Consider the following 27677-nt stretch of genomic DNA (forward strand, 5'->3'; position numbering starts at 1 on the left):
AAGCAATGTGCCAGACTGCGTCCAGTCTCTCCTCTTGTAGAGGAGACCACAGCGGGAGAACCAGATGCAGTAGATAATCCCTGCAGATTCACAAGTGAAACGGTGTTTCACTTGGAAAGACAGTTTGGGGCCCCGAGTGGTGCTGAGGGAGGAGGTGCGGGCGCAAATGGAGCATCTCCTCCGGTCACAGGGATAGGTCCCAAGGGGATGATTAGTGGAGAGGGAAGAGTGGTCAAGGGAGTCACGGAGGGAGCGGTCCTTGCGGAAGGCGGAGAGGGAAGTGGAGTGGATGGCGGAAATGGCAGAAGAGGATGTGTTGGATGCAGAGGCTGGTGGGGTGGAAGGTGAGGATGAAGAATCCTGTCCTTATTGCATGTGGGTGGTAAAGGGGGCCAGGGCAGATGTGCAGGTCATTGGAGGATTTGCAGGAGAGGGCCGAGTTGAAGGTGGCAGAGGGAAAGCCACTTGGTTTGAAGAAGGAGGACACCTGTGATGATCTGGCAGGGAATTCCACGTCCTGCGTGCAGATGGGTCTGAGACGGAGAAATTGAGAGTATGGAAAGGAATCCTTATGGGGTCAGGGAGGGAAGAGGTGGAGTCGAGGTAGCTGTGGGAGTTTGCGGGTTTATAGAAGATGCCTGTCGAGAGCTTGTCTCCCAGAGAGAGATCGAGGAAAGGGAGAGCGTTGCTACAGACGGACCAAGTGAATTTGAAGTCGGGGTGGAAGCTGGCAGCAAAGTGGATGAAATTGACCCGCTCATCACGGGTCAAAGTTGCCAGCGATGTGGCTGCGGAAGAAGAGTCGAGGGGCCTCGCCTGTGTAGAGCGGCGGGTAGCTAACAAGGAGGAGGGCGAGTGGGACGTGCCTGGAGCCGCTTTCAGGTGCTGGGACACGGCTGGGGCTGGGGTGCAGCTGGGATGCTGAGGTGGCCTTGGAGGAGAGAGAGAGAGAGAGAGGGGGGGAGAGAGAGAGGGGGAGAGTGAGAGAGAGAGGGGGGGGAGAGAGAGAGGGGGAGAGAGGAGAGCTGCATCCCAATGGACTGCAAGCCGGAGATGAGCCGGGGAAGAGGTACATGCTCCTCCTGGCTGGGTTCTCCGCAGGCGGCTTTACTGTGGGCCGGGCGACCCCTCCCCGTTCCTCCCCCCCCCCCCCCGACCTGATTGACACCACCCTCTGCCTGTGGGCCGGGCGACCCCTCCCCCCCCCACCCCCGGGCTGATTGACACCAGCCTCTGCCTGTGGGCCGGGCGACCCCTCCCCCCCGACCTGATTGACACCACCCTCTGCCTGTGGGCTGGGCGACACCTCCCCCCCGACCTGATTGACACCACCCTGTGGCTGTGGGCCGGGCGACCCATCCCCCCACCCGCGGGCTGATTGACACCACCCTGTGCCTGTGGGCTGGGCGACCCCTCCCCCCCCCGACCTGATTGACACCACCCTGTGCCTGTGGGCCAGGCGACCCCTCCCCCCCCTCCGACCTGATTGACACCACCCTCTGCCTGTGGGCCGGGCGACCCCTCCCCCCCGACCTGATTGACACCACCCTGTGCCTGTGGGCCGGGCGACCCCTCCCCCCCTCACACCCCTGACCTGATTGACACCACCCTGTGCCTGTGGGCCGGGCGACCCCTCCCCCCCTCACACCCCTGACCTGATTGACACCACCCTCTGCCTGTGGGCCGGGCGACCCCTCCCCCCCGACCTGATTGACACCACCCTGTGCCTGTGGGCCGGGCGACCCCTCCCCCCCTCACACCCCTGACCTGATTGACACCACCCTGTGCCTGTGGGCTGGGCGACCCCTCCCCCCCTCACACCCCTGACCTGATTGACACCACCCTGTGCCTGTGGGCCGGGCGACCCCTCCCCCCCTCACACCCCTGACCTGATTGACACCACCCTGTGCCTGTGGGCCGGGCGAACCCTCCCCCCCTCACACCCCTGACCTGATTGACACCACCCTCTGCCTGTGGGCCGGGCGACCCCTCCCCCCCCGACCTGATTGACACCACCCTGTGCCTGTGGGCCGGGCGACCCCTCCCCCCCTCACACCCCTGACCTGATTGACACCACCCTGTGCCTGTGGGCTGGGCGACCCCTCCCCCCTTCACGCCCCCGACCTGATTGACACCAGCCTCTGCCTGTGGGCTAGGCGACCCCTCCCCCCCCGACCTGATTGACACCACTCTGTGCCTGTGGGCTGGGCGACCCCTCCCCCCCTCACGCCCCCGACCTGATTGACACCACCCTGTGCCTGTGGGCCGGGCGACCCCTCCCCCCCCGACCTGATTGACACCACCCTGTGCCTGTGGGCCGGGCGACCCCTCCCCCCCCCGACCTGATTGACACCACCCTGTGCCTGTGGGCCCGGCGACCCCTCCCCCCCCCGACCTGATTGGCACCACCCTGTGCCTGTGGGCCGGGCGACCCCGCCCCCCCCGACCTGATTGACACCACCCTGTGCCTGTGGGCCCGGCGACCCCTCCCCCCCCCCGACCTGATTGGCACCACCCTGTGCCTGTGGGCCGGGCGACCCCCCCCCCCGATTGGCACCACCCTGTGCCTGTGGGCCGGGCGACCCCCCCCCCCCGATTGACACCACCCTGTGCCTGTGGGCCGGGCGACCCCTCCCCCCCCCCGACCTGATGGACACCACCCTGTGCCTGTGGGCCGGGCGACCCCTACCCCCCGACCTGATTGACACCACCCTGTGCCTGTGGGCCGGGCGACCCCTCCCCCCCCCGACCTGATTGGCACCACCCTGTGCCTGTGGGCCGGGCGACCCCTCCCCCCCCGACCTGATTGACACCACCCTGTGCCTGTGGGCCGGGCGACCCCTCCCCCCCCCCCCCCGACCTGATTGGCACCACCCTGTGCCTGTGGGCCGGGCGACCCCTCCCCCCCCGACCTGATTGACACCACCCTGTGCCTGTGGGCCGGGCGACCCTGCCCCCCCCGACCTGATTGACACCACCCTGTGCCTGTGGGCCCGGCGACCCCTCCCCCCCCGACCTGATTGACACCACCCTGTGCCTGTGGGCCGGGCGACCCCTCCCCCCCCCGACCTGATTGACACCACCCTGTGCCTGTGGGCCGGGCGACCCCTCCCCCCCCCGACCTGATTGACACCACCCTGTGCCTGTGGGCCGGGCGACCCCTCCCCCCCCGACCTGATTGACACCACCCTGTGCCTGTGGGCCCGGCGACCCCTCCCCCCCCCCGACCTGATTGGCACCACCCTGTGCCTGTGGGCCGGGCGACCCCCCCCCCGATTGACACCACCCTGTGCCTGTGGGCCGGGCGACCCCTCCCCCCCCCCGACCTGATGGACACCACCCTGTGCCTGTGGGCCGGGCGACCCCGCCCCCCCCGACCTGATTGACACCACCCTGTGCCTGTGGGCCGGGCGACCCCTCCCCCCGCCCCCCGCCCCCGGGGCGCGTGCCTGAGCCTCGTGCTGGCCCTCCTATATATAGCCCCGGGCCGGGACGGGCCCCGCGACGGGGGACGGTCCGCCATGGCCATCCGCGTGGACCCGGCCGAGGAGCCGCGCATCTACCAGCAGACCCTGCTGCAGGACGGCCTCCGCGAGCTGCTCGACACCCGGCGCTTCGTGGACTGCGTGCTGAAGGTGCGGGGCCACGAGTTCCCCTGCCACCGCCTGGTGCTGGCCGCCTGCAGCGCCCGTCTGCGCGCCCGGCTGCTGGAGCCCGAGGCGGGCCGGGAGGTGGCGCTCGACGAGCTGGAGCCCGGCACCGCGGCGGTCCTACTGCGCTACCTCTACACGTCCGAGGTGCCGCTGGACGACGGCAACGTGCGCGAGCTGCTGGAGGCCGCCACCGCCCTGCAGATCCCGTCCGTCTTCAGCCTGTGCGTGTCCTACCTGCACCAGCGCCTGGCGCTCGCCAACTGCCTGGCCCTGCTGCGCCTCGGCCTCGTGCTCGAGTGCCCGCGGCTCGCCGTCGCCGCCCGCGACTTCGCCTGCCAGCACTTCGGCCTGGTCAGCCGGGCCGACGACTTCCTGGAGCTGAGCCCCGACGAGCTGCTCGCCCTCGTGTCCAGCGACGGCCTCGACGTGGAGCACGAGGAGGCCGTGTTCCAGGCCGTGATGCGCTGGGCGCGCCACGACCCGGCCCACCTCGCCGCCTTGGGCCGCGTCTTCGACGGCGTGCGCTTCCTGCTGCTGCCCGCCGACTACCTGAGGGAGCGGGTGGAGGCCGACCCGCTGCTCCAGGCCCGGCCCGAGCTCCTGGCCAAGATTCGGCTGGTGCGCGACGTGCAGGAGGCCAGGGCACGCGGGGCCGAGGCCCAGGCCCAGGCAGGCGACGCCCAGGCCCAGGCAGGCGACGCCCAGGCCCAGGCAGGCGACGCCCAGGCCCAGGCAGGCGACGCCCAGGCCCAGGCAGGCGACGCCCAGGCCCAGGCAGGCGACGCCCAGGCCCAGGCAGGCGACGCCCAGGCCCAGGCAGGCGACGCCCAGGCCCAGGCAGGCGACGCCCAGGCCCAGGCAGGCGACGCCCAGGCCCAGGCAGGCGACGCCCAGGCCCAGGCAGGCGACGCCCAGGCCCAGGCAGGCGGGGCCCAGGCCCAGGCGGGCCGCGGGGGACCAGGCCCAGGCCCAGGCGGGCCGCGGGGACCAGGCCCAGGCCCAGGCGGGCCGCGGGGACCAGGACCAGGCCCAGGCCCAGGCGGGCCGCGGGGACCAGGACCAGGCCCAGGCCCAGGCGGGCCGCGGGGACCAGGACCAGGCCCAGGCCCAGGCGGGCCGCGGGGACCAGGACCAGGCCCAGGCCCAGGAGGGCCGCGGGGACCAGGCCCAGGAGGGCCGCGGCGTCCTCAACGATGACCTGCGCTTCGGCATGTTCAGGAAGGACCTGATCTTCATGATCAGCGAGGAGGCGACTGTGGCCTACGACCCGGCCACCAACGGGTGCTACTTCGCCTCGCTCTCGGCCAAGGTCCCCAAGAACCACGCCAGCCTGGTGACGGCCCACAACCAGGTCTTCGTCCTGGGCGGCCTCTACTACAACGAGGAGAGCAAGGAAAACCCCCTGCACTCCTACTTCCTGCAGGTGGGTCAGACCCTCAGCCGTGCCCTTCCCCCCCCCCCCCCCAGCTCCCCTTCTTTCCCCGATCCAACACTGCCTTCCCTTCCTTTCCCCACCCCCCCCCCCCCACCGACCTGCCCCAGCTCAGTGTACAGGTGGGAGCCTTGCCTCAGCAACCTGGGCTCAGCCAAGGAGGAAGGGGTGTGAATGAAAGAGGCAAAGTCAACCCACACAAATGCTGGAGGAACTCAGCCAGTCTCGCAGCCTCCATGGGAGGTAAAAAGATGTTATAGGGATGGAGGAGGGGTGCAGGGTTATGGTGGTGAGGGGAGAGTGATGGAGGAGGGGTGTGCGGGGGGGATGATGGTGAGGGAGTGTAGGGGAGAGGGATATGGGAGGGAGGAGGATGGTGAGGGGAGAGAGAGATGGGGTGTGGGAGTAAAGTGTGAATGGTGAGGGACAGGGAATGAGAAGGAAGGGGAGAGAGTGGGGGTGTGAGGGAGTGAGAAAGGTAGTGAGGAAGAGGGGGTGAGGGAATGGGGTTGGTTGAGAATTGGAGGGAAAGTGGAAAGAAAGGGGGGGGTGTGGGGCAGTGAGGGAGTGGGAGTGAAGGGAAAGCAGGAGTGGGTAGTGAGGGAGAAGAGGGAATGAGGGTGGAGGAGAGAGGAAGTTTGGGAGAGGGCGAGTGCGGGAGAGGGAAAGTGAGGGAGACCGGGAATGAGGAGGAAGATGCCAAGAGAAGGGGTGAAGAAAAGCCATTAGGGGAGAGGGAATGAATGGGAGGGGGAGAATGGGGAGAGGGTCGAGAGTGGAGGGGAGCGAGTCTGGGGGGGAGGATGGTAGCTGTTCAGAGTATGGGGGAATGAGAGGGTAGAGGTGTTCAAGCAGTGGGGGATGGCATGGAGGGTTGGTGAGTTTATGGAGAGGAGACGAGACTGGAGTCTAGAGATGTGAGGGAACGAGGCAACAGCAAGTTGATCAGGATCTGGAGGGGTGTGAGCTCAGAATAGGAGACAGTTGGGTAAATGTCTGGACAGGGTTCAAGGTGGGGGGAGAGAGGCTAATGAGGGTATCATGAGGTGGGGGAGGCATGATGTGTTTTGCTACCAAATGGGGTGAATCTCGATCTCCTGTCCTCCAATCAAAGGTTAAAGTCAACAGATGCTCTCAGCTTGTTGAAGGAATGCAGATCCAGTGGTGAAAGTGCTGTTCTGCTATTAGTCCCTCTCTGAGGTCAATAATTCAAACTTCTGGACAGGGTAAATTCTCCAGAATTCCCCGCTTTCTGCGTGCCCGATGGGATCGGACAAGGAAAGATGGGGGGAGTTCCTGAAGGTATTTGTTGGTCCTGACTGACTGCCCTCTAACCCCTGTGCCTTGATCTCCAACTAGTTTGATCACCTGGACTCTGATTGGCTGGGTATGCCATCCTTGCCGTCGGCACGATGCCTGTTTGGCCTGGGTGAAGCGGAAAATGCGATCTACGTTGTTGGGGGCAAGGAAGTGTCTGAAGGCGAGAGATCGCTCAGCTCCGTGATGTGCTACGACAGACAGTAGGTTTTACATACGAGTGATGCTAAAGTAACGGGTCTCGTCAGATGGAGCATCCTAAGCCAATCCACCGCGAATGGTGGACAACAACCATGTGTCAGTGAAACAGTGGACAGCAGCCTCACCCACTGTGTGACTCATCCTTGTTCCTCCTGACCCCTATGTTTCACTTACCTCTCACTCTCTTTGCCAAACTAGTACCTAAAATATAGAACATTACTGCACAGTACAGTGCTTCCTTCGTATGACATGTTCTCCAATCCAGGCAACATCCTGATCAATCTCTGCACTGTCTCCAAACCCTCAATGTCCTTCCAGTAATGACGGGACTAGAACTGAATCCAAAACCTCAAGTGTGGTCTAACCAGAGTTTTATGGAGCTGCAACATTACTTGACAGCTTTTGAACTCAATTCTCCAACTGATGAAGGCCAATGCACCACATGCCTCCTAAACCATCTGACCAACTTCCGCAGCAACCTTGAGGGTTCTATGGACCTGAGCCCCAAGATCTCTCTGTTCTTCCACACTGCTAACAATCCTGCCATTGGAAGGTCAAACATGAAGGTGGAATTTATGATCAAAGTGCATCACTTCACACTGATCTGGGTTGAACTCCATCCACCACTTGTTTGCCCAACTCTGCATGTCTGCAGACTTTTGTGCACTCCTGTCTATATCCTGTTGAAATCTTCAACTTTCTACCTCTACTGTCTCTGTCCCTACACACACACACACACACACACACACAAAGAGTTGCACATATATATAGCATCAGTCATACACACAGCGTTAGAGTTGCACACAGTCACACACACCATAAGTCACATGCATGCACACACACTGTCAGACACACACATACCGTCAAAGACACACACGAGACATTCCGAAAACATTCATCATTCCTGATTCGTCCAGGAATGTTGAACATTCCTTTTCTCCCTTTGATGGTGCTCAACCTGCTGAGTTCCAGCAGATGTCGGTCTGTACAGTCCCCTGTGTCTCCAGCCTGCAGTGCTGTTTCATAGGCGCAACTGCACCTCCAATAGTGCACCAGTGATTCCATCAATGACCCCAAGTTCAAGGTCATATATTGTCACATGTAGCAAGGTGCAATGAGAAATTTTGTTTTGCTAGATATCCCAAACATATACAGAACAGGCCAGTTTGGCCCTACTAGTCCATGCCGGAACAAATCCCACCCTCCTAGTCCCACTGAGCAGCACCTGGTCCATACCCCTCCAATCCTCTCCCCTCCATGTAATTATCCAGTCTTTCCTTAAATGTAAATAACGTCCTTGCTTCAACCACCTCTGCCGGAAGCTTATTCCACATCCCAACCACCCTTTGCGTGAAGAAATTTCCCTTCATGTTCCCCTTATAATTTCCCCCCTGCAACCTCAAACCATGGCCTCTGGTTTGAATATCCCCCACCCTTAATTGAAAAAGCCTATCCACGTTGACTCTCTCTGTCCCTTTTAAAATCTTGAACACCTCCATCAAATCCCCCCTCAATCTTCTACACTCCAGAGAAAAAAGCCCCAGGCTGCTCAACCTTTCTCTGGAACAGCAAGTAAAATGTAGTACAGAAGAGAGTGCAGTTATGGAGAGAAATTGGAACAGAAAAAATGCCAATGTAATTGTAGTGCACTACATAAAAGTGCTGGAGAAACTCAGCAGGTCACGCAACATCCATAGAAATTAATAGTCAGTCAACATTTCAGCCTCCCCCATCTTTTTATTCAGAATCTACCTGTTTTTCTACCTTTCTGATGAAGAGTCCAGGCTCAAAATGGTAACAGCTGCGTCACCTGCTGAGTTTCTCCAGCACATTTGTGCATTGCACTGGACCCCAGCATCTGCAGATTTCTCTTGTCCAACATAATTTTGCTCATGTGAGGTTCATTCAAGATTCTGATAACAGGGGGGGAAAAAAAACTGACCTGGTGGTGTGTGATCCAACACATACGATTCATCTTCCCAACAGGATGGGGGGGGCGGGGGTGAATAGAGTGTGGTTGTGGTGGATTGAGTCTTTGAATATGTTTGGCTGCTTTTCCAAGGCAGCAGGAGGTATAGATGGAATTGATCGGGGGGGGGGGGGGGGGATGTGGTGATGTGATGACCTTAGCTATGTTCACAACCCTTTGCAGTTTCTTGCGATCTTGGGTGGGCCAATTTTTTCCCATCCCACACAGAGATGTACCCTGACACTACACCTCCAGAAAGTGTCGAGGTGCTGAGGTCCCATGGTCACGTTCAAATTAAAGCAGAAGACAAAGCACCTCTTGCGGTGGACATTAATCCCTCCCCAAAAATCTATTTCCTCTTTCAAGGAAGGCGGGGATCATCCATCCCCAGATGCCCCAGCACTAAAGAGCCATTTGGGAGTCATCCACATTGTGGGGCTTCGGGGACACATAGAGAACAGACGGGCCAAGGAAGGCAGGTTTGTTTCTCAAAGGAGTTGGTGCATTTCAGGAGAATTTTTCTTGCATTCGTTCATTTGGAGTAGTAAAGTTAGTCAGCCCAACTCAAACATGCCCAACTAACTCATCCCACTGCCTTCCTCTCTTCTGAACATTGTAATTGTACCTGCCTCTGCAGCTTCTCGAACAGTTTATTCCATTTACTCACCACTGACTGAGTGAGAAATTCCCTTCAGGTACCATTTAAATCTTTCCTCTCTCACCCTAAAACTCTGCCTTCCCCTTCTAATTTAACCACCCAAATTTAACTCTATGCCTCCTGGTTCTGGATTTAACCACCCAAATATAACCCTTTGCCCCCAGTTCTAGTTTTTACCACAAATTTAAACTTGTGTCCCTATTCTAGATTTAATCACCCAAATGTAAGTACAGAGCATTGGTGGTGATCAGGGAACTTCACCACCGGGCATCTAGGCCCTTGTCGACTACTTGCTGTGCTCACACCACCTGCTATTCCCCCAACTGTGAGCACATTGCTGGAGTAATTACCTGGCAGTGAGACACTGGGGTTTCCTGACCCTGTGACAGTCGCTGGAAAACAGTTTTATTTGGAACATTTTTACTGTGCTTCCCAACAGTGGCTCACAGGAGAGCTACAGCATTGAATTTTCATCGGACTCATTCACAACCAAACAGAGTTCTGGGGTATCCATTTTGAGTGGGAAAGTGATTCAGCCCATCAGGTCTTTACGGACCATGTTTTCCCTCCTGCCTGATCCCACTTGCCTTCATTAACTCCACATCCCACAATGCCCTACTCATTCAAATATCTGCCCACGTGCCTCTTAAATGTGATTCCTGTTCCCCCTCCACCACTTCATCTGATAGCTCGATCCCACAGAAACTTTGAATGAAGAAGCTACTCATACCTTGACCACCTGAACTCCCCCAACATTTCTGTGCTTATACAACAATCACACAGACATCACTGCATGAATAATTTACTCCTTTAAACCTCTCCCTTCACACCTGAAAATCACTGTCCCCTAGTTTTAACTATGGCAATCTACCCTATCGAGGTCTCATCATTTTATCTACCTTGATCACGTCACCTCTCAGCCTCTTTTGCTCCAGAGAAACTAGACCCAGCCTATCCAATAACCCAATCCAGGCAACATCCTCATGAATCTTCTCTGCACTCTCTCCAGCCTGATCAATTCCTTCCTACAATGTGGTGACCAGAAATGCACAAAATGCTCCAAGTGCGGTCTAACCAACCAGTTGTACAGCTGTCACATGACCTTATCGCTGAGGAAAGATTCTGTAGGACGGATCCATGTACCCAGTGACCTCATCAAGATCCCGCACCAGGAGAAAACTCCACATCGAGTCTCAGAAGGCATTAAACATTCTATGCATGTTCCAGTCTATACTTGTCATGTGAGAAGACACCAGATAACATTAAATGTGGATATTTAAAATTCTGAACTATTTCAAATCCTGACAATGAGATGCTCTAAAAATTCACCACTTGTTCGGGACCTTCTATCAATGTCCCCACTCCCACAGACCCACCCCCCCTAATTAATGTCTCCACTTCCCCCATCAGATGCCACTCCCCTGGACACCCCCCCTCCCCCCGTCAGTCACCACTTCCCCCGTACTCCCCCAGACCCCTTGTCAATGTCCACACTCTCCTCCACCCCCATCAGTCACCATTCCCCCAGACCACTCATCAATGTCCCCACTCTCCCAGATCCCCCGTCAGTGTTCCCAGATCCCCTTCAGTCACCTCCCCACCCCATCATAGTCCCCACTTCCCCAGAACCCGGCCATCTCTCCACTTTCCCAGACACTCCTGTCAATGCCCCCACTCCCCCAGACGTAGTGAAACATTCCTAATGCATGTTATTGAAAATCTCTTTTCATTTGCAGCACGTTTAAATGGGGAGAATCTGATCCCCTTCCATATGAAGTGTATGGTCATTGTGTGGTCTCTCACAACGGACATGTGTACGTCTTGGGAGGGAAGGGAAAAAGCAAGTAAGTGTCTCTCTTTGCCGCAGTGTTGAAATATTCCTTTCAAAACCTGAACTGAGTCTAAGGAGATCTGGCCACTCCATTCCCTGAGATAACAGAGCTAGTAACAATGTCCAAGCTCTGTTATCTCCACTCAATGTCCTTCTCACCATTCCTTTGTCTTGCTCTATTTGTATTTATTTTGTAAGGTGGTTTATATAAATGTTTGCATGACGCTGCCACAAAACAACAAATGACTTGCTCATGACAATAAATTCTGATTCCCACGAGTACATACCAGGGTATAGGTTAATTGCACAGTACGGGCTCGTAGGCCGAAGTGGCCTGTTACCATGCTGCATGTCTAAATTAAAATTAAAAGGTTGCCCACCCCTGATCCATAAGGTCACTCCAGGGCAAAATGTCTCACCCTATCCAGTCTCTCCATATACCCCAACCAGTAACATCCTTGTCAATCGTTCCTGCACCGTTTCCAGTTTAATGACATCCTCCTGTTGCAGGTCAACCAGAACTACGTAGAACACTCCCAAGTGTGGTCACACCAAAATGGTGTATGGTTGTCACTAGATGTCCCAAACACACCTGACTGACGAAGGCAAGTATGTTAATGCCCTCTTCACTATACTGTCTACCTGTGTTGCTGCATATAGCATCAATAGAAATGTAGAACATTGTAACACAGTACAGGCCCTTCAGCCCACAATGCTGGGCTAACCTACTCAACCATCAAAATCTTCCCTACCTCACACCCATAACCTTCTATTTTTCTTCCATCCATATACCTGACTAAGAGTCGACTAAATGTCCCTATTGAACCAGCCTCCACCACTATTCCTGACAATGCATTCTAGGCACCCACTACTTTCTATGTACCTGACGTCACCCATGAACTTTCCTCCCCTCGCGTTGCACAGATGTTGTCTGGTTTCTACTGTCACCCCAGGAAAAAAAAAGTGCTGGAAGCCACCTTATTTGTATCCTTCAAAATCTTGTAGACCTCGGTTAGGTCACCTCTCATCTCCTTTGCTCCGAAGAGAAAAAGCCTAGCTCTGCTAACCTTTGCCTCATAAGACACGTTCTCCAATCCAGGCAACTTCTTGGTGAATCTCCTCTGCACTTTCTCCATAGCTTCCACAGCCTTCCTGTAATGAGATGAGCAGAACTGAACACAACATTCCAAGTGTGGTCTCACCAGTGTTCAGAATCAGGATTTATTATCATGAACAAGTCATGAAATTCAGTGTTTTGCTGGAAACATTCTTATTATAACCATCTTCTGACATTACTATTAAAATATAATAACAATAAGAGGGCACGAAAAGTAAGGCAGTGTCTTTGGTTCACTGATTATACAGTAATTTGATGGCAGCAGAGTGAAGAGGGCATGACCTGGGTGGTGGGGGGGTCTTTGAGGATAGAGGCTGCTTTTATAAGACACCACCTCATGTAGATGTCCTCGATGGAGTGAAGTCTGTTGCCTGTGATGTCGCAAGCCAAGTTAACAACCCTCTGGAGTTTATTCTTGTCCTGAGAGTTGGCACCTCTGCGATGCAACCAGCCAGAATGCTCTCCACGGAACACCTGTAGAAGTTTTTGAGAGTCTTTGGTGACATACTGAACCTGCCCAGACTCCTCACAAAGTATAGCTGCTTGCGAGCCTTATTTATAATTGCATCAACGTGGAGGCTCCAGGACAGATCCTCGGAGATGTTGACACCCAGGAATTTGAAGTTCCTGACTCTTCACTACTGAACCCTTGATGAGGACTGGGTCCTTGTTTACAGTTTTATAGAGCTGCAACATTACTTCAGCATAAATTTAACATTTTGATTTTTAAAAAAAGACTAAATGGCAAGGAGTAGAAGCAGTCCCCTGTGCCTGTCTTCAATAAGGTGCTGGCTGGTCCTTCATATAAGAACATTGCAGCATAGTACAGGCCCTTCGGCCCCTGATGTTGTTCAGACCGCCGTAAACTTCTTCCACATCAATCTAACCCCTCTTTCAATACACAAACGCGCTGGAGAAACTCAGCAGGTCACGCAGCATCCATGGGAAGTGAAGGGTAACCAACGTTTCAAGCCTGGGCCCTTTATCAGGTGTGAGGGCTCAGGCCCAAACTTTTTGTGTCCTTTTACTTCCTGTGGATTCCGTGTAATCTGCTGAGTTTCTCTGGCATGCTTGTGCATTGCATCCGACCCCACCATCTGCAGACGTTCTTGTTTAACCCCCTTCCTCCCTCCCTCACATCCATAAACCTCCATGATTTTTACATTAATGTGGCCACCAAAAGACTTTTGTATGTCCCTATTGTACCAGCCTTCACCACCATCCCTGACAATGCATTCCAGGCACCCACCACTCTCTGTGTATAAAATATTTGCTATTATCTGGGGGGAAAGGTGCTGGGTGTCTACCCTATCACCTTTGGACATGCCCCTCGTCTCATCCTCCATTGCTCCAAAGAGAAAAGCTGCAGCTCGAAAGACCTTCCCTCTCCTTTACCTCAGTACTAGTTTCCTGCACTGTCTCTATCCCTCAATCTATGAATATTTATCAATCTCTGTTGTTGACAGAGTCCACAGTCTCAAACATCATCATCCTAATTAGTCAATGCCTTCCTCTGATGGGGGCGCTTGGTTTTGTTTTATTTAAAGAATAAGCTGGACATTTCACCAACTCTCCACCTGTTCATTTCAGGAAGTGCTTGAACAAGGTGTGTGCCTACAATCCTGAGAGATTCGAGTGGAAGGAACTGGCTCCAATGAAAGTAGCCCGCTCCTTGTTTGGAGCAACAGTCTACAGGGACAAGATCTGGGTGGCCGCAGGGGTCACGGACAGCGGGCTAACCGGGAGCGTTGAGGTGTACGACCCAGTTACGGACAAGTGAGTGTGACCCTTTGATAAATGTGGACCCCGAGGTCACATAGCAGCAGACGTTGAACTTGCGCGTTCTCTCCAGTCTTGACCCAGCAGACATTCAGCATGATGCTCCCCAGGAAGAACCAATGGTTTAGGAGGACTGGGAACCCTGAAATGGGCACATTTGGTAAACCCGCTGTACTAGTGGTCCCGGTTTGATTCCCACAGGTGCTTTTAGTGTGGAGTTTGCATGTCCCACTACAATCAATCATGCTTCCTAGGGGTTCTATCATTTACTCCCCACGGCGCTGTTAGTTCAACGCTATGATAACGCTATGATACCGCCAGCAACTGGGGTTCGAATCCAGCGCTGTCTGTACATTCTCCTCGTGACTGCATGGGTTTTTTCTGGGTGCTCTGATTTCCTCCCATGTCCAAAGATGTACAAGATTAATAGGTTAATTGGTCACAAGGGCCTGTTAACGTGCTGTCTCTCTAAATTAAAATTTTTAAAAATCAATTATGTCAAAGATGTCAGGTCACTAGGTTAATTATACCCTAGGGTGTCAGGGTGTGAAAGCATCTGGGGAGAGCTGATGGTGTTATGGGTAGGGTAGAATGGGATCAGAGTACATGCAGTTGACGCAGACAGGGACACTGATTAATTTCTCAAACCCAGCAGGGCTATTGCCAAGCTGTGCAAAAGGCAGAACCTAATTAGTCACACCTTTCCTGAGGTGGTGGTATGGACGGAATCGATGGAGCGGAAGCGGGGGGGAGGGGGGGGGATGGTGTGCCTGATGGCCTAAGCTGTTCTCACAACTCTTGTCAGTTTCTTGCGGACTTGGGTGGGGCAGCTCCCATATTGTGTTGCGATGCCTCTGGACAGGATGGTGCTTCTGTGAAGATGGGCAAGAGACACTGGGGACATGCTGAATTTCCTTGGGCTTCTGAGGATGTCGAGGTGTGGACACACTTTCTTGGAATATATATCTTGCAGTTCCTTTGAACAGTCCAGAAAATTATAAAAATGTTGATCAGGATTACTTCGGGAGCAGCCAATTGAAGAGATTAAGTGTTGAGGATAATTGGGGATGGGGAGTGGGGGGAGCTACCTGAATTCTTGGGATAATGTGTTGCAATACACAAATGTGCTGGAGAAACTCAGCAGGTCACACAGCATTCACAGGAAGTAAAGGGTAACCAGCGTTTCGAGCAACCCTAACCCTCATCAGGAATGCAGAAAAGCAGTTAGACATCTGAATAAAAAGGTGATGGGAGTGGGGAGGAGGGGGCAGGGGGAGGAGCACAGGCTAACAAGGTCATTGGTGGATACAGATGGGGCATATTAGGAAAATGGCGGCACTGCTGTAACGGCAGCACTGGCGCTGGTGTGGACCCACAGAGAGCGGGGTCACAGTGCTTCTGCATGGTTTAACTGTTCATTCCGACTCCTTTCGGCTCTGTACAGGCTTTAAACCGCTTGTTAAAGGAGCTGGGGGTGGTTTGCTTTAAAAATTCTGCGATCACAGGGTCTGTGCTCCAAGATAGCAGCGCCTATGATCTGCAGCAGTCATGATGGGTTTCAGACTCCAGGAAGCTGAGGACTGGCACCAGTAAATGAAGAGTCCACCTCCACCCCCCCCCCCCCCCCAAATTTGTGAAGGAGAAGTAGAGGAGACGACCCATGGGGCGGTGACCAGTGAGGGGCTCTGCGGCTGAAGAACACATAGGCGGTGGACAGTTGGTGATTCAAGGTGAGGAATCCATGCAGGCTGCGGACTGCTGGAGACTGACTTGAGGCTGGCTGAAGCGGTACCAGATATTGGAAGCAGGATGCGAGGGGGTACCGAGGGTGCTGAAGGTTTCCTGATCATGTCGGAGGTTTGGATCTGGGGCTCAGGGTGCGGATGGTTTTGTGTGGCTGTGGAGGTTGCAGAAACGCTGGAGGCGAATCCATGGACACAGTGACTCTGAGGGGTCTCTTTTTTTCTCTTTCTCTGACCATAAGAGGCGGTTCAGGAAATTTCTGCTGATGGTGAATCTATCTGCCTTACGGCAGACAAAAGCAAATTCTGTAATTTTGCACTGTCTCTATTATGTGACAACAAAGGAATCTTGTATCTTGAAGATAGAAGAGAAATAAAACAGATGATAAGGGAGAGGGCTTTATGGACGGAGAAGGAAAGGAAGGGGCAGGGAGCAGGAGGAAAGGAGACAGAGGGGTAAAGGAAAGAGAGAGACCAAGGGAGGGGGTTGACAGAAATTGGAGAAGTAGACATTGATGCCATCTGGTTGGAGACTGTTGAGGGGGAATACAAGGTGTGGCACCTCCGTTTTGTGGGTGGCCATGTGTTGGAGCCCAGATCAAGAAAAGTGTGACCCCACACCATAAAGGGAGAGATGTGCTGTGGCACTGAGCAGACTGTTCTCTCCCAACTATGTGCAGACAATGTAGAGAAGGTGGAAGAGTCTCCATGGCTCCTAAATAAAGTGGGCATGCATTTATTTGGCACCTTTCATATCCTCAGACTCTTCGGTCCTCCCTGCCCCGTGGTCACTGAAGTTGTACAGCGGTCCCACAGGTCAGGAAATTCACAAGGACTTCAACTCAATGATAATCAGACAAATTCAGCAACATTAGTTGAGGGATAATTATTGGTCAGGTGACCAGGAATAATTCTGATATCCTGATGCAGGATCTTTTACTCCCCTGAGCAGAAGACTGGTTTTTCCAACAGAGACTGAGAGGGTAGATCATGAGAAACTTTTTATCCACAGCAGTGGTGTCTACGCCCAGGAGGCAGAGGTTTATATGCTGAGGATTAAGTCTGGAGGAGCTGAGCAAGAACCTCCTCCACCAAGTGGATGGTTGGAACCTGGAGCAGACTGTCTGAGAAGCTGACGGACACAGAGACTCTCAAACTCAAGCTGCATCTGGTCGACAACTTCAATTGCCGGGTCAGGGAGTTGGGCAGCACTTTGGCCCAACTTGTCCATGCTGACCAAGTTGGTATTCTGTAGTTGCCTGCATTTGGTCCATCGAGCATTGGCTGAATGGCAGGAAACAGAGAGTGGGAAGCTATGGTTATTTTCTTGTTGGCTGTGGTGTACCGCAGGGGTCAGTGTCGGGGCCAGTTCTTTTTACATTGTATGTTAATAATTTGGATTGTGGAATAAATGGCTTGATGGTTAAATTTGCAGATGATACCAAGATAGGTGCAGGGGCAGGTAGTGAGGGGGAAACAGAGGCTGCACAGAGTCTTAGACAGATTAGGAGAATGGGGGAAGAAGTGGTAAATTAAATACAGCAGTGTTCGGCCATGCACTTTGATAGAATAAAAAGGCAAATTATTTTTTGGATGGGGAGAAAATTCAAAAGTGCAACGGGACTTGGGAGTCCATGTGCAGGATATCCTAAAGGTTAGGTTGAGTCGATGGTGAAGGCGGCGGATGCTTTGCTGGCTTCATACATAGTGGTATTGGATACAGGAGCAGGCATGTGATATTGAAGCTTTATGAGGCACTGGTGAGGCCTCACTTGGAGTACAAGAGCTCTTCATTTGAGAAGGGATGTGCTGGCATTGGAGAGGGTTCAGAGAAGATTTACAAGAATGCTTCCTGGAATTAAGGGATTAGATTGGGAACGCTTGACTAATCTTGGACAGTACTCCTTGGAGTTCAGAAGAATGGGGGGGGGGGAATCTCATAGAAGCATTTTTAATGTTGAAAGGCAGGGACAGAATAGTTGTTTCCCATGGTCGAGGAGTCAAGGACAAGAGGGAACAATTTCAGGAATGAAGGGTGCCCATTTAAAACTGATGCAGAGGAATTTCTTAAGCCAGACTGCTGAATCTCTGGAATTTGCTACCATGGACAGCTGTGAAGGCCAAGTCGTTGGATGTATTTCAGGCAGAGGTTAATGGGTATCTGAATATTCAGGGTATCAAAGGTTATGGGGCAAAGGCAGGGGAGTGGGGCTGAGAGGAAGAATAGATCAGTTCTTGTTGGAATGGTAGGATAAACTTGATGGACTGAATTACCTACTTTTGCTCATAGACCTTATGGTTTAAGCCCTCCCGATTCATATATATACATGTTCAGATGTCTTTGAAGACTGAGGGTGGCATGGTTAATGCCACGCTGATACAGCAGCAGCAACTTAGATTCGAGTCCCGTGCTGTCCCATGTCTGGATGGGTTGCCTCCCACCGTTCAAAATATAATGGGGGTTGCAGGTTAATTGGGTGTAATTGAGCGGCACGGGGTCATGGGCCGAAAGGGCTGTATGTCTAAATTTAAACATTTTTATAAAAAATTTTAAAATTCTTTTACCCACTTCGATAGCTTCCTTCCTCTAGCAGCTCGTGGCAGATACAAAACACCCTCTGTGTGTAAAACGTTACCCCTCTGGCCCCGTGTAAATCTCTCCCCTCTCATTTTAAACCTGTGTCTGAGTTCTTTAATAGTCTACTCTGGAGAAAGAAACTGTGAGCATTCCGTGCCCCTTGTGATTTCATAAACCTCTCTCAGGTGACCCATTAGCCTCCTACACTGCAGGCCAGCCATTCTCAATCTTCCTTTGGCTATGGAGCCCTTAGGATTCTGCTCAAAGGGCTCCCTTGCATGTGGATCAGTCAAGTTTAGTTGGTTTCTTCTGTATTACTGACTACATAAAAACATTAAAAATATTTTATTTCAGTCCGTGCCCCCTATTAATGTACTGTGGACCCCAGAGTGGCCATAAGGCCAACATTGAGAATGATTATTGGATGTAATAAATAGCCAGCCTATCAAACCCTCTCCCTGTAACTTAATCACAGTAGATTCAGAACCAAGGGTTGCTGTGAGTATTACTATAGACAGGGCGATGGTCGGCATTAACAAAGTGGGCCAAAGGGCCTGTTTCTGGACAAAATTTCAGTATGGAGTGTGCACTCACATTCTTGAAGGACACTCACCTGTCCCAGAACCAAGAGCGGCAACTCCTCACTATTGCCAATTCACCTAGAACCAAACTGTCCTTACTGGATGAAACCAAGATATCCGGTGGGCAGGGGGTGGGCAGAAGAAACCTAATCAGTAGCTCTCCAATCCTCCTCATCTCGACCTCGCCCTGATCTGACAGATGTTTATAAAAATCACAGGGGCTGCGGCTCGAGTGAGTTCTCACAGCCTTCTACTGAGGGTTGGAACGAGAGGAAATTGATTTAGAACAAGAGGGGAAAGGTTTAGAATGAGAGGGTTCAGGAGGGATACCAGGGGCAGCATTTTTTGTTCAGAAGGTGGTCCGTATCTGGAAAGAGATACTAGAGGAAGCAGTAGAGAAGAGGAACGACATCCAAAAACTGCATGAATAGAGTCTTGGATGGGCAGGGTTAGGAGGGTATGGACCCAATGGAGGGAAACGGGACAAGCCCAGAATACCAACACAGTGTGGAGACCGAGGACCCTGTTCTATGCTGAGCCAGGTCAGGGGTCAGGTTCATGCCCTTGTCCCAGATGCTTTGAACTTGTAGGGAGTGGGGCAAGAGTGGGGAAGGGGGGGTGCGCTGTCATTTGTTGGACCCAATGCTCCATCCCTGTTCTCTGCTGCAGGTGGGAAGAAGGTGTGGCCTTCCCCCAGGAGAGGAGCTCGCTGAGTCTGGTCGCCCAGTCAGACTGCCTGTATGCCATTGGCGGCTTCTCCACTGTCGAAGACGAATCCGGAGACTTGGTTCCCACCGAGATCAATGACATTTGGAGGTAAGTTGTGGGGAAGTGCGGAGGGCAGTCCACAAATACTCCAGAGGAATTCAGCAGATCATGGGTCCTGAGTCCTTTGTCAGGCAACTGAATAAAATGGTGGAGGTGAGGAGAGGACATAGATGGAGGTCAGGAGAGGCTGAGAAGTGATGGGATGGGGGAAGATCTCTGAATAATGAGGGAAGGGAAAGAGGGTGATTCAATGATCGTTCCGATTCCTGAATGATTAATGAATGAAAGACACTACTTTGACTTTTCGTACACATTTTTTTTTGGTAAGGTGGTTGGAATAAATGTTTTCACTGTGATGCTACTACAAAACAACAAATTTCATGGCTTGTTTATGACAATAAATTCCAAACTAGAACAAAAGAGACTGAGGGACTCGGGGCAGGGTTTTAATGGAAACCGAAGACAATGTTAATGCCATCTGGTTGGAGGGTGCCCAGAAAGAATACAATTTGCAGGTGGCCTCATTTTAGCAGCACCTGAGGCCAAGGACAGACATTTCAGTGAGGAAAGAGAGTGTGGAATTGAAATGGTTGTCCACTGGGAAGTATCCACTATTGTAGTGAAGGTGCTCAACAAAGTGATCGCCTAATCTGCATCTAAACTTCCTGATGTTGATGAGATTACAGCAGGAGCACCGGATGTAGTAGATGACCCCTGCAGATTCACAAGTGAAATGTTGCTTTACTTGGAAGGACTGTTTGGGGCCTGGAATGGTAGTGAGGGAGGTGTGGGTGTGTGGCATCTCCTGCATTCATGGGTAGGAAGGAGCTGTCCCTGCAGAAAGAGGGGAGGGAAAAGTGTGACTGGTGCTGGGACCATTACCAAAAAAAAGAGCTGCAGCCACCTTCAATGGGTCATTTTCCTGACATCTCGACTCTCACACCACAGCTGCTGTCTGAGTGCTCCTGGCAGGTTTTGTTTTTATCTCAGACATTCGAAATCTGCACCTCTTTAGTGCTGAGGACTCCCTCCATGTCATGGTGATGGCCTCATCCTGGTCACCTGTACCACACCCTTCCACATTGGTCTTTACCATTTCACAAGGCAATCCTTCATATATTTATTCACAGGATGTGAGCGACACTGAAGTTTTCTTTTTCCTTTATTTCTTTATGATAAAGGCAATCTATGCCGACTCTCTGCACACTCCCATCAATTCTATTTCCTCTCGACATTGCAAGCTATTTAAGACAGAGATGAGGGGAATGGTGACTCTAGAATTCTCTGCCCAAGGAAGCAGTTGAGGCTGCCTCATTAAATGTATTTAAGACCCATGTTTGAGATAGATTTTGGAATCCTAGGGGAATTATGGGGAAAAGGCAGGCAGTGGAGCTAAGCCTATGGCCAGTTCTGCCGTGATCACGTTGGTTGGCGGAGCAGGGTCAACTGGCCAGATGGCCGATTCCTGCTCCTATTTCTTGTCTATTCCCTCATCATCACCAATTCCTACCCAATTTTCGTGCCACATACCCAGTGTGACCAATTAATCCACCAACCCATTCCTTTTTGGGATGTTGGAGGAAACCGGAGCATTCCACCCAGATGTCGGGATGAATCGGGCTTGCTGGAGGTCGGAGGCGGCAGTGTTTCAGCTGCATCATTCTGTGCCATGGGCATTTCCCACCCACCCTGGTAGATATACTGCTACAGCTATCAGTACAGGTAATGAACGTTCATTTTCTCCTCTCTTTTCCAGGTATCTGTCAATCACTTGCCTCTGTCTCCTGAATCCATCCCTCACTCTTCCCCCCCCCCACCAACCCCCATCCTTCACTGCTCCCTGCTTCATCAATTCCCCCTCCTCATCCCAGTCTCGCCCCTCCCACCCTCCAGCTGTCCATCATCCCTGGTTAGGAGTCTTCAGTAGAATGCTCTTTGTTTCAAATTCTTTTGTCCCTTTCTGGTAATGTTAGATTCTTAGCAGCAGGCAACCTCGTGGAATGTGTTGTACATTTGGGGCAGCAGTGGACAAAAATATGGATACATTAGGACACCAGAAAGTCTGCAGATACAAGGGTTGAATGTAACACACATATGTGCTGGAGAAACTCAGCAGGTCACGCAGCATCCAGAGCAAGTCAAGGGTAACCAATGTTTCGGCCCTGAGCCCTTCTTCATGTTATAATACATAGTATGTGGCAGCAGGTTATAAAATTTGGAGATAAACCAGGAGTCTGCAGATGTTGGAGAACCAGAGCGGCCACAATGGCAACTTTTATTTGGCTATGACCCCCCCACCAGGACTCCAGTAGGAGTTTATGGGCCCCCTTCCCAGTGAAGCAGTCAGGTTTAGTTGGTTCCTTCCATACTTCTGTCCTACTGACAACGTTATAAAATTTTGATTTCAGACTGCCCCCCCCCCCACTAGCCGCCCCCCCCCCCCACTGTGAAATGTGCTGTGGCCCCCAGGGAAACAATCTGATGCCCGTTGGGAATATCTGAATGAGAAGAACACACAAAGTGCTGGAGGAACTCAGCAGGTCAGGAAGTGTCTGTGAAAAGCAATAGAAAGTCGACGTTTCAGGATGGAGCGCTTCATCACGAAACTTTCAACTTCTCTTGGAGTCTTGCTATTAAACAATGGGAATATTTTTAAAGGGGAAGGTGGCAATTCGTGAAGTGAAGGCAGGAGAGCTACGGGGGGGGGGGGGGGCGGGGGGGGGGTGGAATTAATTGGATTGTTCCTCCTCAGGTGTGACAGAAGAAAAATGACGGCCTGCTTTGCTGCTATTCACTGATTTGTTTATTTCCAGGTACGACGACGACAAAAGAGAATGGTTTGGTATTCTCCGGGAGATTCCCTACGCGGCAGCGGCAACTTTCCTTCCAGTTCGACTGAATATTTTACGAATGAGCAAGTTATAAAAGGCACAAAACCCCATGAGTGAAATGGAAAGGGTATGAGATATTTGTATCCAAACAGTAGAAGATAGGAATTTGCGTATTCTTTAGAAAAACACATTTTGTCAAGCTATGGTAACAGATTAAAAGTGCAGATATAACAGTATTATATAATTAAATTTACTAAATTTCCGATTCCATAATTTGAGCGATTTATACCAAAATCGTTTGAACAACGATGTTGATTATTTTGTTCAAAAACAAATTAAATTTTGTATCCATAAAGTAGATCATTAACCCAATAGATCATGGAACAGCACACAAACAGGTCCTTCAGCCCACATTTCTGTGCTAAACTCAATGTCTGAATCAAGTTAAATCCTTGTAAAAACACGACGCTGGAGAAATTCAGCAGATCAAACAGTATCCTTCATATAGCAAAGATAAAGATCCAAAGCTGACATTTTGGGTTTGAGCTCTTCATCAAGGTTTGGAAGATTTATTAAGGGTAAGGATACTTTGATGAATAAAGATAAAGGTTCCATTATTATCACGTAAAACTATATTTAGAATGTAACATACATGAAGTTCTTTAACTTTTATTCTGAAGGGCTCAAGCCCAAAATGTCGGTTATGTATCTCTACCTTGGCTATATAAAAGACACTGTTTGACCTGCTGAGTTTCTCCAGCATCGTGTTTTTACTTCAACCATGGTGTCTGCTTTTCAAGTTAAATCCTTGCTGCTTGCACCTGATAGATATTGCTCCATCCCCTTCATATTCATGTGTCTATCCAGAAGCTTCTTAAATGCTATAATAAAGCCCATGGTTTCAAGCAACCGGCAGCCTCAATTAACTGGCCAAAAAAAACAAGAATAATTAAAATAAAATAATAGGTTAAAGAAAAGGGAACGTTTAAAATTGGCTCGCTTTGCTGTTAGTTTGCCAATCTACCACTTGACACCTGCAACCAGTTCCTCGTGACTAATGTAAACAAACAGATTCCGTTTTGCAGGACATTATTTTGGACAAATTTCTCCCCAAACCATTACGATGCTGAAAGCCTTAAACGTGTAGTGCTTTACCCTTAAGCAGAAGATGGAAAAGGGTGAAAGTCCTCCAGTACTTATGGAGGAATTTAACATTGGTTCATCAACCATCTATGACATTAAGGCCCAGCCTCAGAAAGTTAAGCAGTTTTACATGAAGTCTGACAAAGTGTGGAGCAATGACACAATCTTTGTACCTCCAAGATGGACTTACTTCACCAGGCTCTTTATGACTGGTTTGGTTTGGAACAAATTGGACGGAGGTTGCAAAAAAAGGAAACGCGTTCCACAAGATGATAAATATTGAGGCACAGTGTTCTTTTTCAAATGGCTAGCTTAGCAGATTCAAGATTCGTCACAGTATCCATACATTAGACTTGTCTGGTGAGCAGAAATCAGTGAATCAGAAGTTTTAGTTAGGGCATTGTAAGTCTCAAGCAACCAGAAAATACACTTATCCAGCATCTACCAATCCCCATAGGTGCCGGATACAAGGGGTTTTACTCTATCCACCACTACCCCTGGCAGCCTGTTCCAGGCACCAAACACTCTGTAACAAAACATTATTTTCATTATCTAATGGATTTATTGTAGAAAATATATATACTAAATTACAATATAATTTATTAATAAAAAATGTACAGGTACAATTTATTAGATGCATCCATGAGGGTTTCTTGAAACAGGAAGGAAAAAGTTCAACGACGGAAGGGATGAAATTCAGTTACACTAGTCATCTACAGGTGCTGGTGCCCAAGAAGAACAGAGTGAGCTGCCTCAATGACTATCAGTCAACAGCACTCGCATCGAGTTTGATGAAATGCTTTGAGAGGTTGGTCATGGCCAGAATTAACTCGTATCTAAGTAAAGATCTGGACCCAATGCAATTGCCTATCGTCACAATCGCTCCACAGAGATTCAATTTCACTGGCTCCCATCCAGTCGGCAGGGTTACCACTGTCCTCAGCATTCTTTATATTAGCTATTGAGCTGCTAGCAGAGGCCATCCAACAAGATCCAGAAATAAAGGGTTCAAAATGGGCCAGGAGGAGCACAAAATTAATTTATTTGCAGATGATGTCCTCGTATATTTGACTGTCCTGGAGGGATCATTGACCAGACTGAGGACCACACTGTAAGATTATGGGAAGATCTCTGGATACAAAATAAATTTGAATATAAGTTCATTTATGCCCTTGACAGCACCAACAAGGGAGCCAGTTTAAATGGCCACAAGAGGGCATTAAATATTTGGAGATAAAAGTAGATAAGGATTTGAGTATATAAACTCAATGATCTCCCTTTGCACTGGAAGATTGAGGAGGATTTGGATAGATGGAAAATCCTGCCCATAACTTTGGTGGCGGGGTTAATTGTATTAAAATACAAGTGATGCCAAGACTGCAATAGCTATTTCAGTCCTTGCCTATCCCATTGTCCCAGGCCTTCTTCAAGATGCTTAACAGATGTGTCAGGAAATTCTTGTGGAATGGTAAGGTGGCTAGGGTCTCCATGGAAAAGTTGACGGGGTTATGAACTAGGAGGTCTGAAATTACTAGACTTCAAAAAATGTGATTGGATGGCCCAGTCAAGGTTTAGTGATTCTCTCTATGAGGGAGATGGTACCCCCTCCTGGGCACAAATTGGAATGCACACAGTAGAAGAAAAGATAGCAGGAGAGTTAATACACAAGTAGGACCTGAATTGATATCAAGGCAAATAGATAACCCCATATTAAAACATGTAATTCGGACATGGAAAAAAATAAATCAATGTATCGAGCTAAAGGTGGGATTGTCTCCTAAAACGTCCTTGACCCACGACGGGATAATAAGATCCTGGACACCTGGTGCCAGAAGGTGATCATGTGTATCGAGTATTGTTATGAAGTCATGTCTTTGAACAGCTAAGAACTAAGTATGATTTATTGAATAAAACCTTCTTCTGCTACCTTCAGTTAAGATCTGTCTTAAGGGATAATTTGGGACCGTCTTCAGCCCTACCTGTGTGTAGTGTCATGGAGATTGTAATTCAAAAGGGGAATACATGCAAGTTTATTTTTATGATATATCTCCTATTTTGAAGTGAGGGCCCAAAGGTGGGAGACAGACTTGGGCACAAAACATCCACGAGCAGTGCTGGTCAGACTTGTGTCTGGACAGCATGAGAGCAGTTATTAATGCCAGGTACAGATTGGTGCATCAACTATACCTCACAGCACAAAAATTACATAAATCAGAAATTTTGGAAATGTGCTTTAGGTGCAGTGTGGAGATTGGAACCTTTATCCATTCAACCTGGGTGTGTACAAAGGTGAGATCCTTCTGGGAGGACCTGGGGAACATTTTGAAAAAAATTATAAAGGTGGATTTTCCACAGGAACTGGAATTGTACCTTCTGGGAAACATGGACGTGAGTTTTAAATTGTCCAAGTACCAAATTCAGTTTGTGACGGTTGCCATGTCAGCAGCCAGGAAGTGTTTAGCAGTCACGTGGAAGTCTGACTCCCAACTAAATATTACATGATGGAATACAGAAATGCGGAGTTGTATTCCCCTGGAGAAAATTACATTCAATTTAAGGAGGAAATATGTCACATTCGTTAGAGTATGGCAGTCTTAGCTGCAGAATATAGGTACAGAGATATAGTTACACCTTCTAAACAGAAGAAAGGTTAAAAAAAATCTGTACTAATAGTGGAACAATTGAGATAAATGAAATGGGTCAAGGCACAGACGACGCAATCTCTCTTTTTCATTTTGATTTATGTTTCTCTGGGTTTATATTTGGTTCCTTTAAGGGTTGGTGACTAGATATTTGGTTCTTTATGTGTGTTTAAAAATCTTTTCCTTGTTAAGGTATGGGAGGGAAGGGAGAAGAGGGCTCTGAATGTAATACATCAGTGTTGAGAAAGATTGTTTTGTTCTGGATTTGTGCGAGTCTTGGAAAATCAAAAATAAAATATTTAAAAACAAATTCACTGGCTCTCAATTCAGCTCTGAACATCAGGATACTCTACATTCACTGCAGCTCAGCTTTCAACACCATCATCCCCTCCGAGCTGGTCAACAAGCTCCAAAATCTGGGCCTCTGCAACTGGATCCTCGACTTCCTCATCGGAAGAGCACAGTCAGTACAAATCAGAAACAACATCTCACTGACGATGAACACATGTGCACCTGAAGGATGTGTGCTTAGCCCACTGCTCTACTCACACCCATGACTGTGGTTCAGCACAAATCAAATGCCATCTAAAACTTTGCCAGTGACACCTTGGTCATCGGCAGAATTACAAACAGCAATAAAGAAACAAACAGGAGCGAGATAGATCAGCTAGTTCAGTGTTAGCAAAACCAAAGAGCTGATTGTGACATCAAGAGAACACAAACCAGTTCTCATTGAGGGGGTCAGTGGTGGAAAGGATTAAGAACTTCCTGGGTGTCAACGTCTCTGAAGATCTGTACTGGGTCCTCCATGTTGTTGCAATCACAAAGAAGGCTCACCCTGCGGCTATTCTTTGTGAAAAGTTTGAGATTTCATGTCACCAAAGATTCTTGCAAATTTCTACAGGTGTACCATGGAGAGCTATCTGATTGGTTGCATCACTGGTACGGAGGTGCCAACGCTCAGGACAAGAAAAAACTCCAAAGGGTTGTTAACTCAGCCTGCCACATCACAGACACCAGACCACTCCATTGAGGACACCTACAAGAGGCTGTGCCATAAGAAAGCAGCCTCTATCCTCAAGGTTCCCCCATCACCCAGGGCATGACCACAATGCTGAAAGAGGTGCACAAGCCTGAAGACTAGCACCCAGCAGCACAAGGACAGCTTCTTCCACTCTACATCAGATTTATGAATGGGCAATGGCCCACAGACTCTATTTTTGCACCGATTTATTTTAAAAATGTACTGCTGCAAAACAATGCATTTTGTGAGATGTTCATGATAATAAATTCTGATTTTTCTTCTGAGCTCATGCATCCATGGAAAGCAGCAGGCACTCAACGTTCCAGGCCTGAGCCTTTCACTACACCTTGCATTGGAAGCCTGATCAGGCAATTGGAGTTTCAGAGGGAAAGCATTTTGAGAACAGCAATC

The 27677-nt window shown here is 50.5% G+C and overlaps 1 protein-coding gene across 3 annotated transcripts; it reads left to right on the plus strand.

Moving 5' to 3' along the window:
- Positions 1 to 3453: 3453 nt before the first annotated feature.
- LOC138751928 (kelch-like protein 40) lies at positions 3454 to 26552 on the plus strand. Of its 3 annotated transcripts, none has more exons than XM_069914915.1 (7): positions 3454 to 4394; positions 4819 to 5076; positions 6445 to 6605; positions 10967 to 11074; positions 13769 to 13954; positions 19528 to 19674; positions 22440 to 26552. In XM_069914915.1, the coding sequence occupies exons 1-7, from the start codon at positions 3522 to 3524 to the stop codon at positions 22549 to 22551; spliced, it is 1845 nt and encodes a 614-aa protein (XP_069771016.1). In that variant the 5' UTR covers positions 3454 to 3521; the 3' UTR covers positions 22552 to 26552. The 3 variants fall into 3 exon arrangements, with proteins under 3 accessions (XP_069771016.1, XP_069771017.1, XP_069771015.1); XM_069914916.1 differs by having other exon boundaries at positions 3454 to 4310; positions 4747 to 5076; XM_069914914.1 differs by having other exon boundaries at positions 3454 to 4280; positions 4687 to 5076.
- The last annotated feature ends 1125 nt before the right edge of the window (positions 26553 to 27677 follow it).

This window comes from Narcine bancroftii, chromosome 1 (genome assembly GCF_036971445.1).
Source record: "Narcine bancroftii isolate sNarBan1 chromosome 1, sNarBan1.hap1, whole genome shotgun sequence".
NCBI lineage: Eukaryota > Metazoa > Chordata > Chondrichthyes > Torpediniformes > Narcinidae > Narcine > Narcine bancroftii.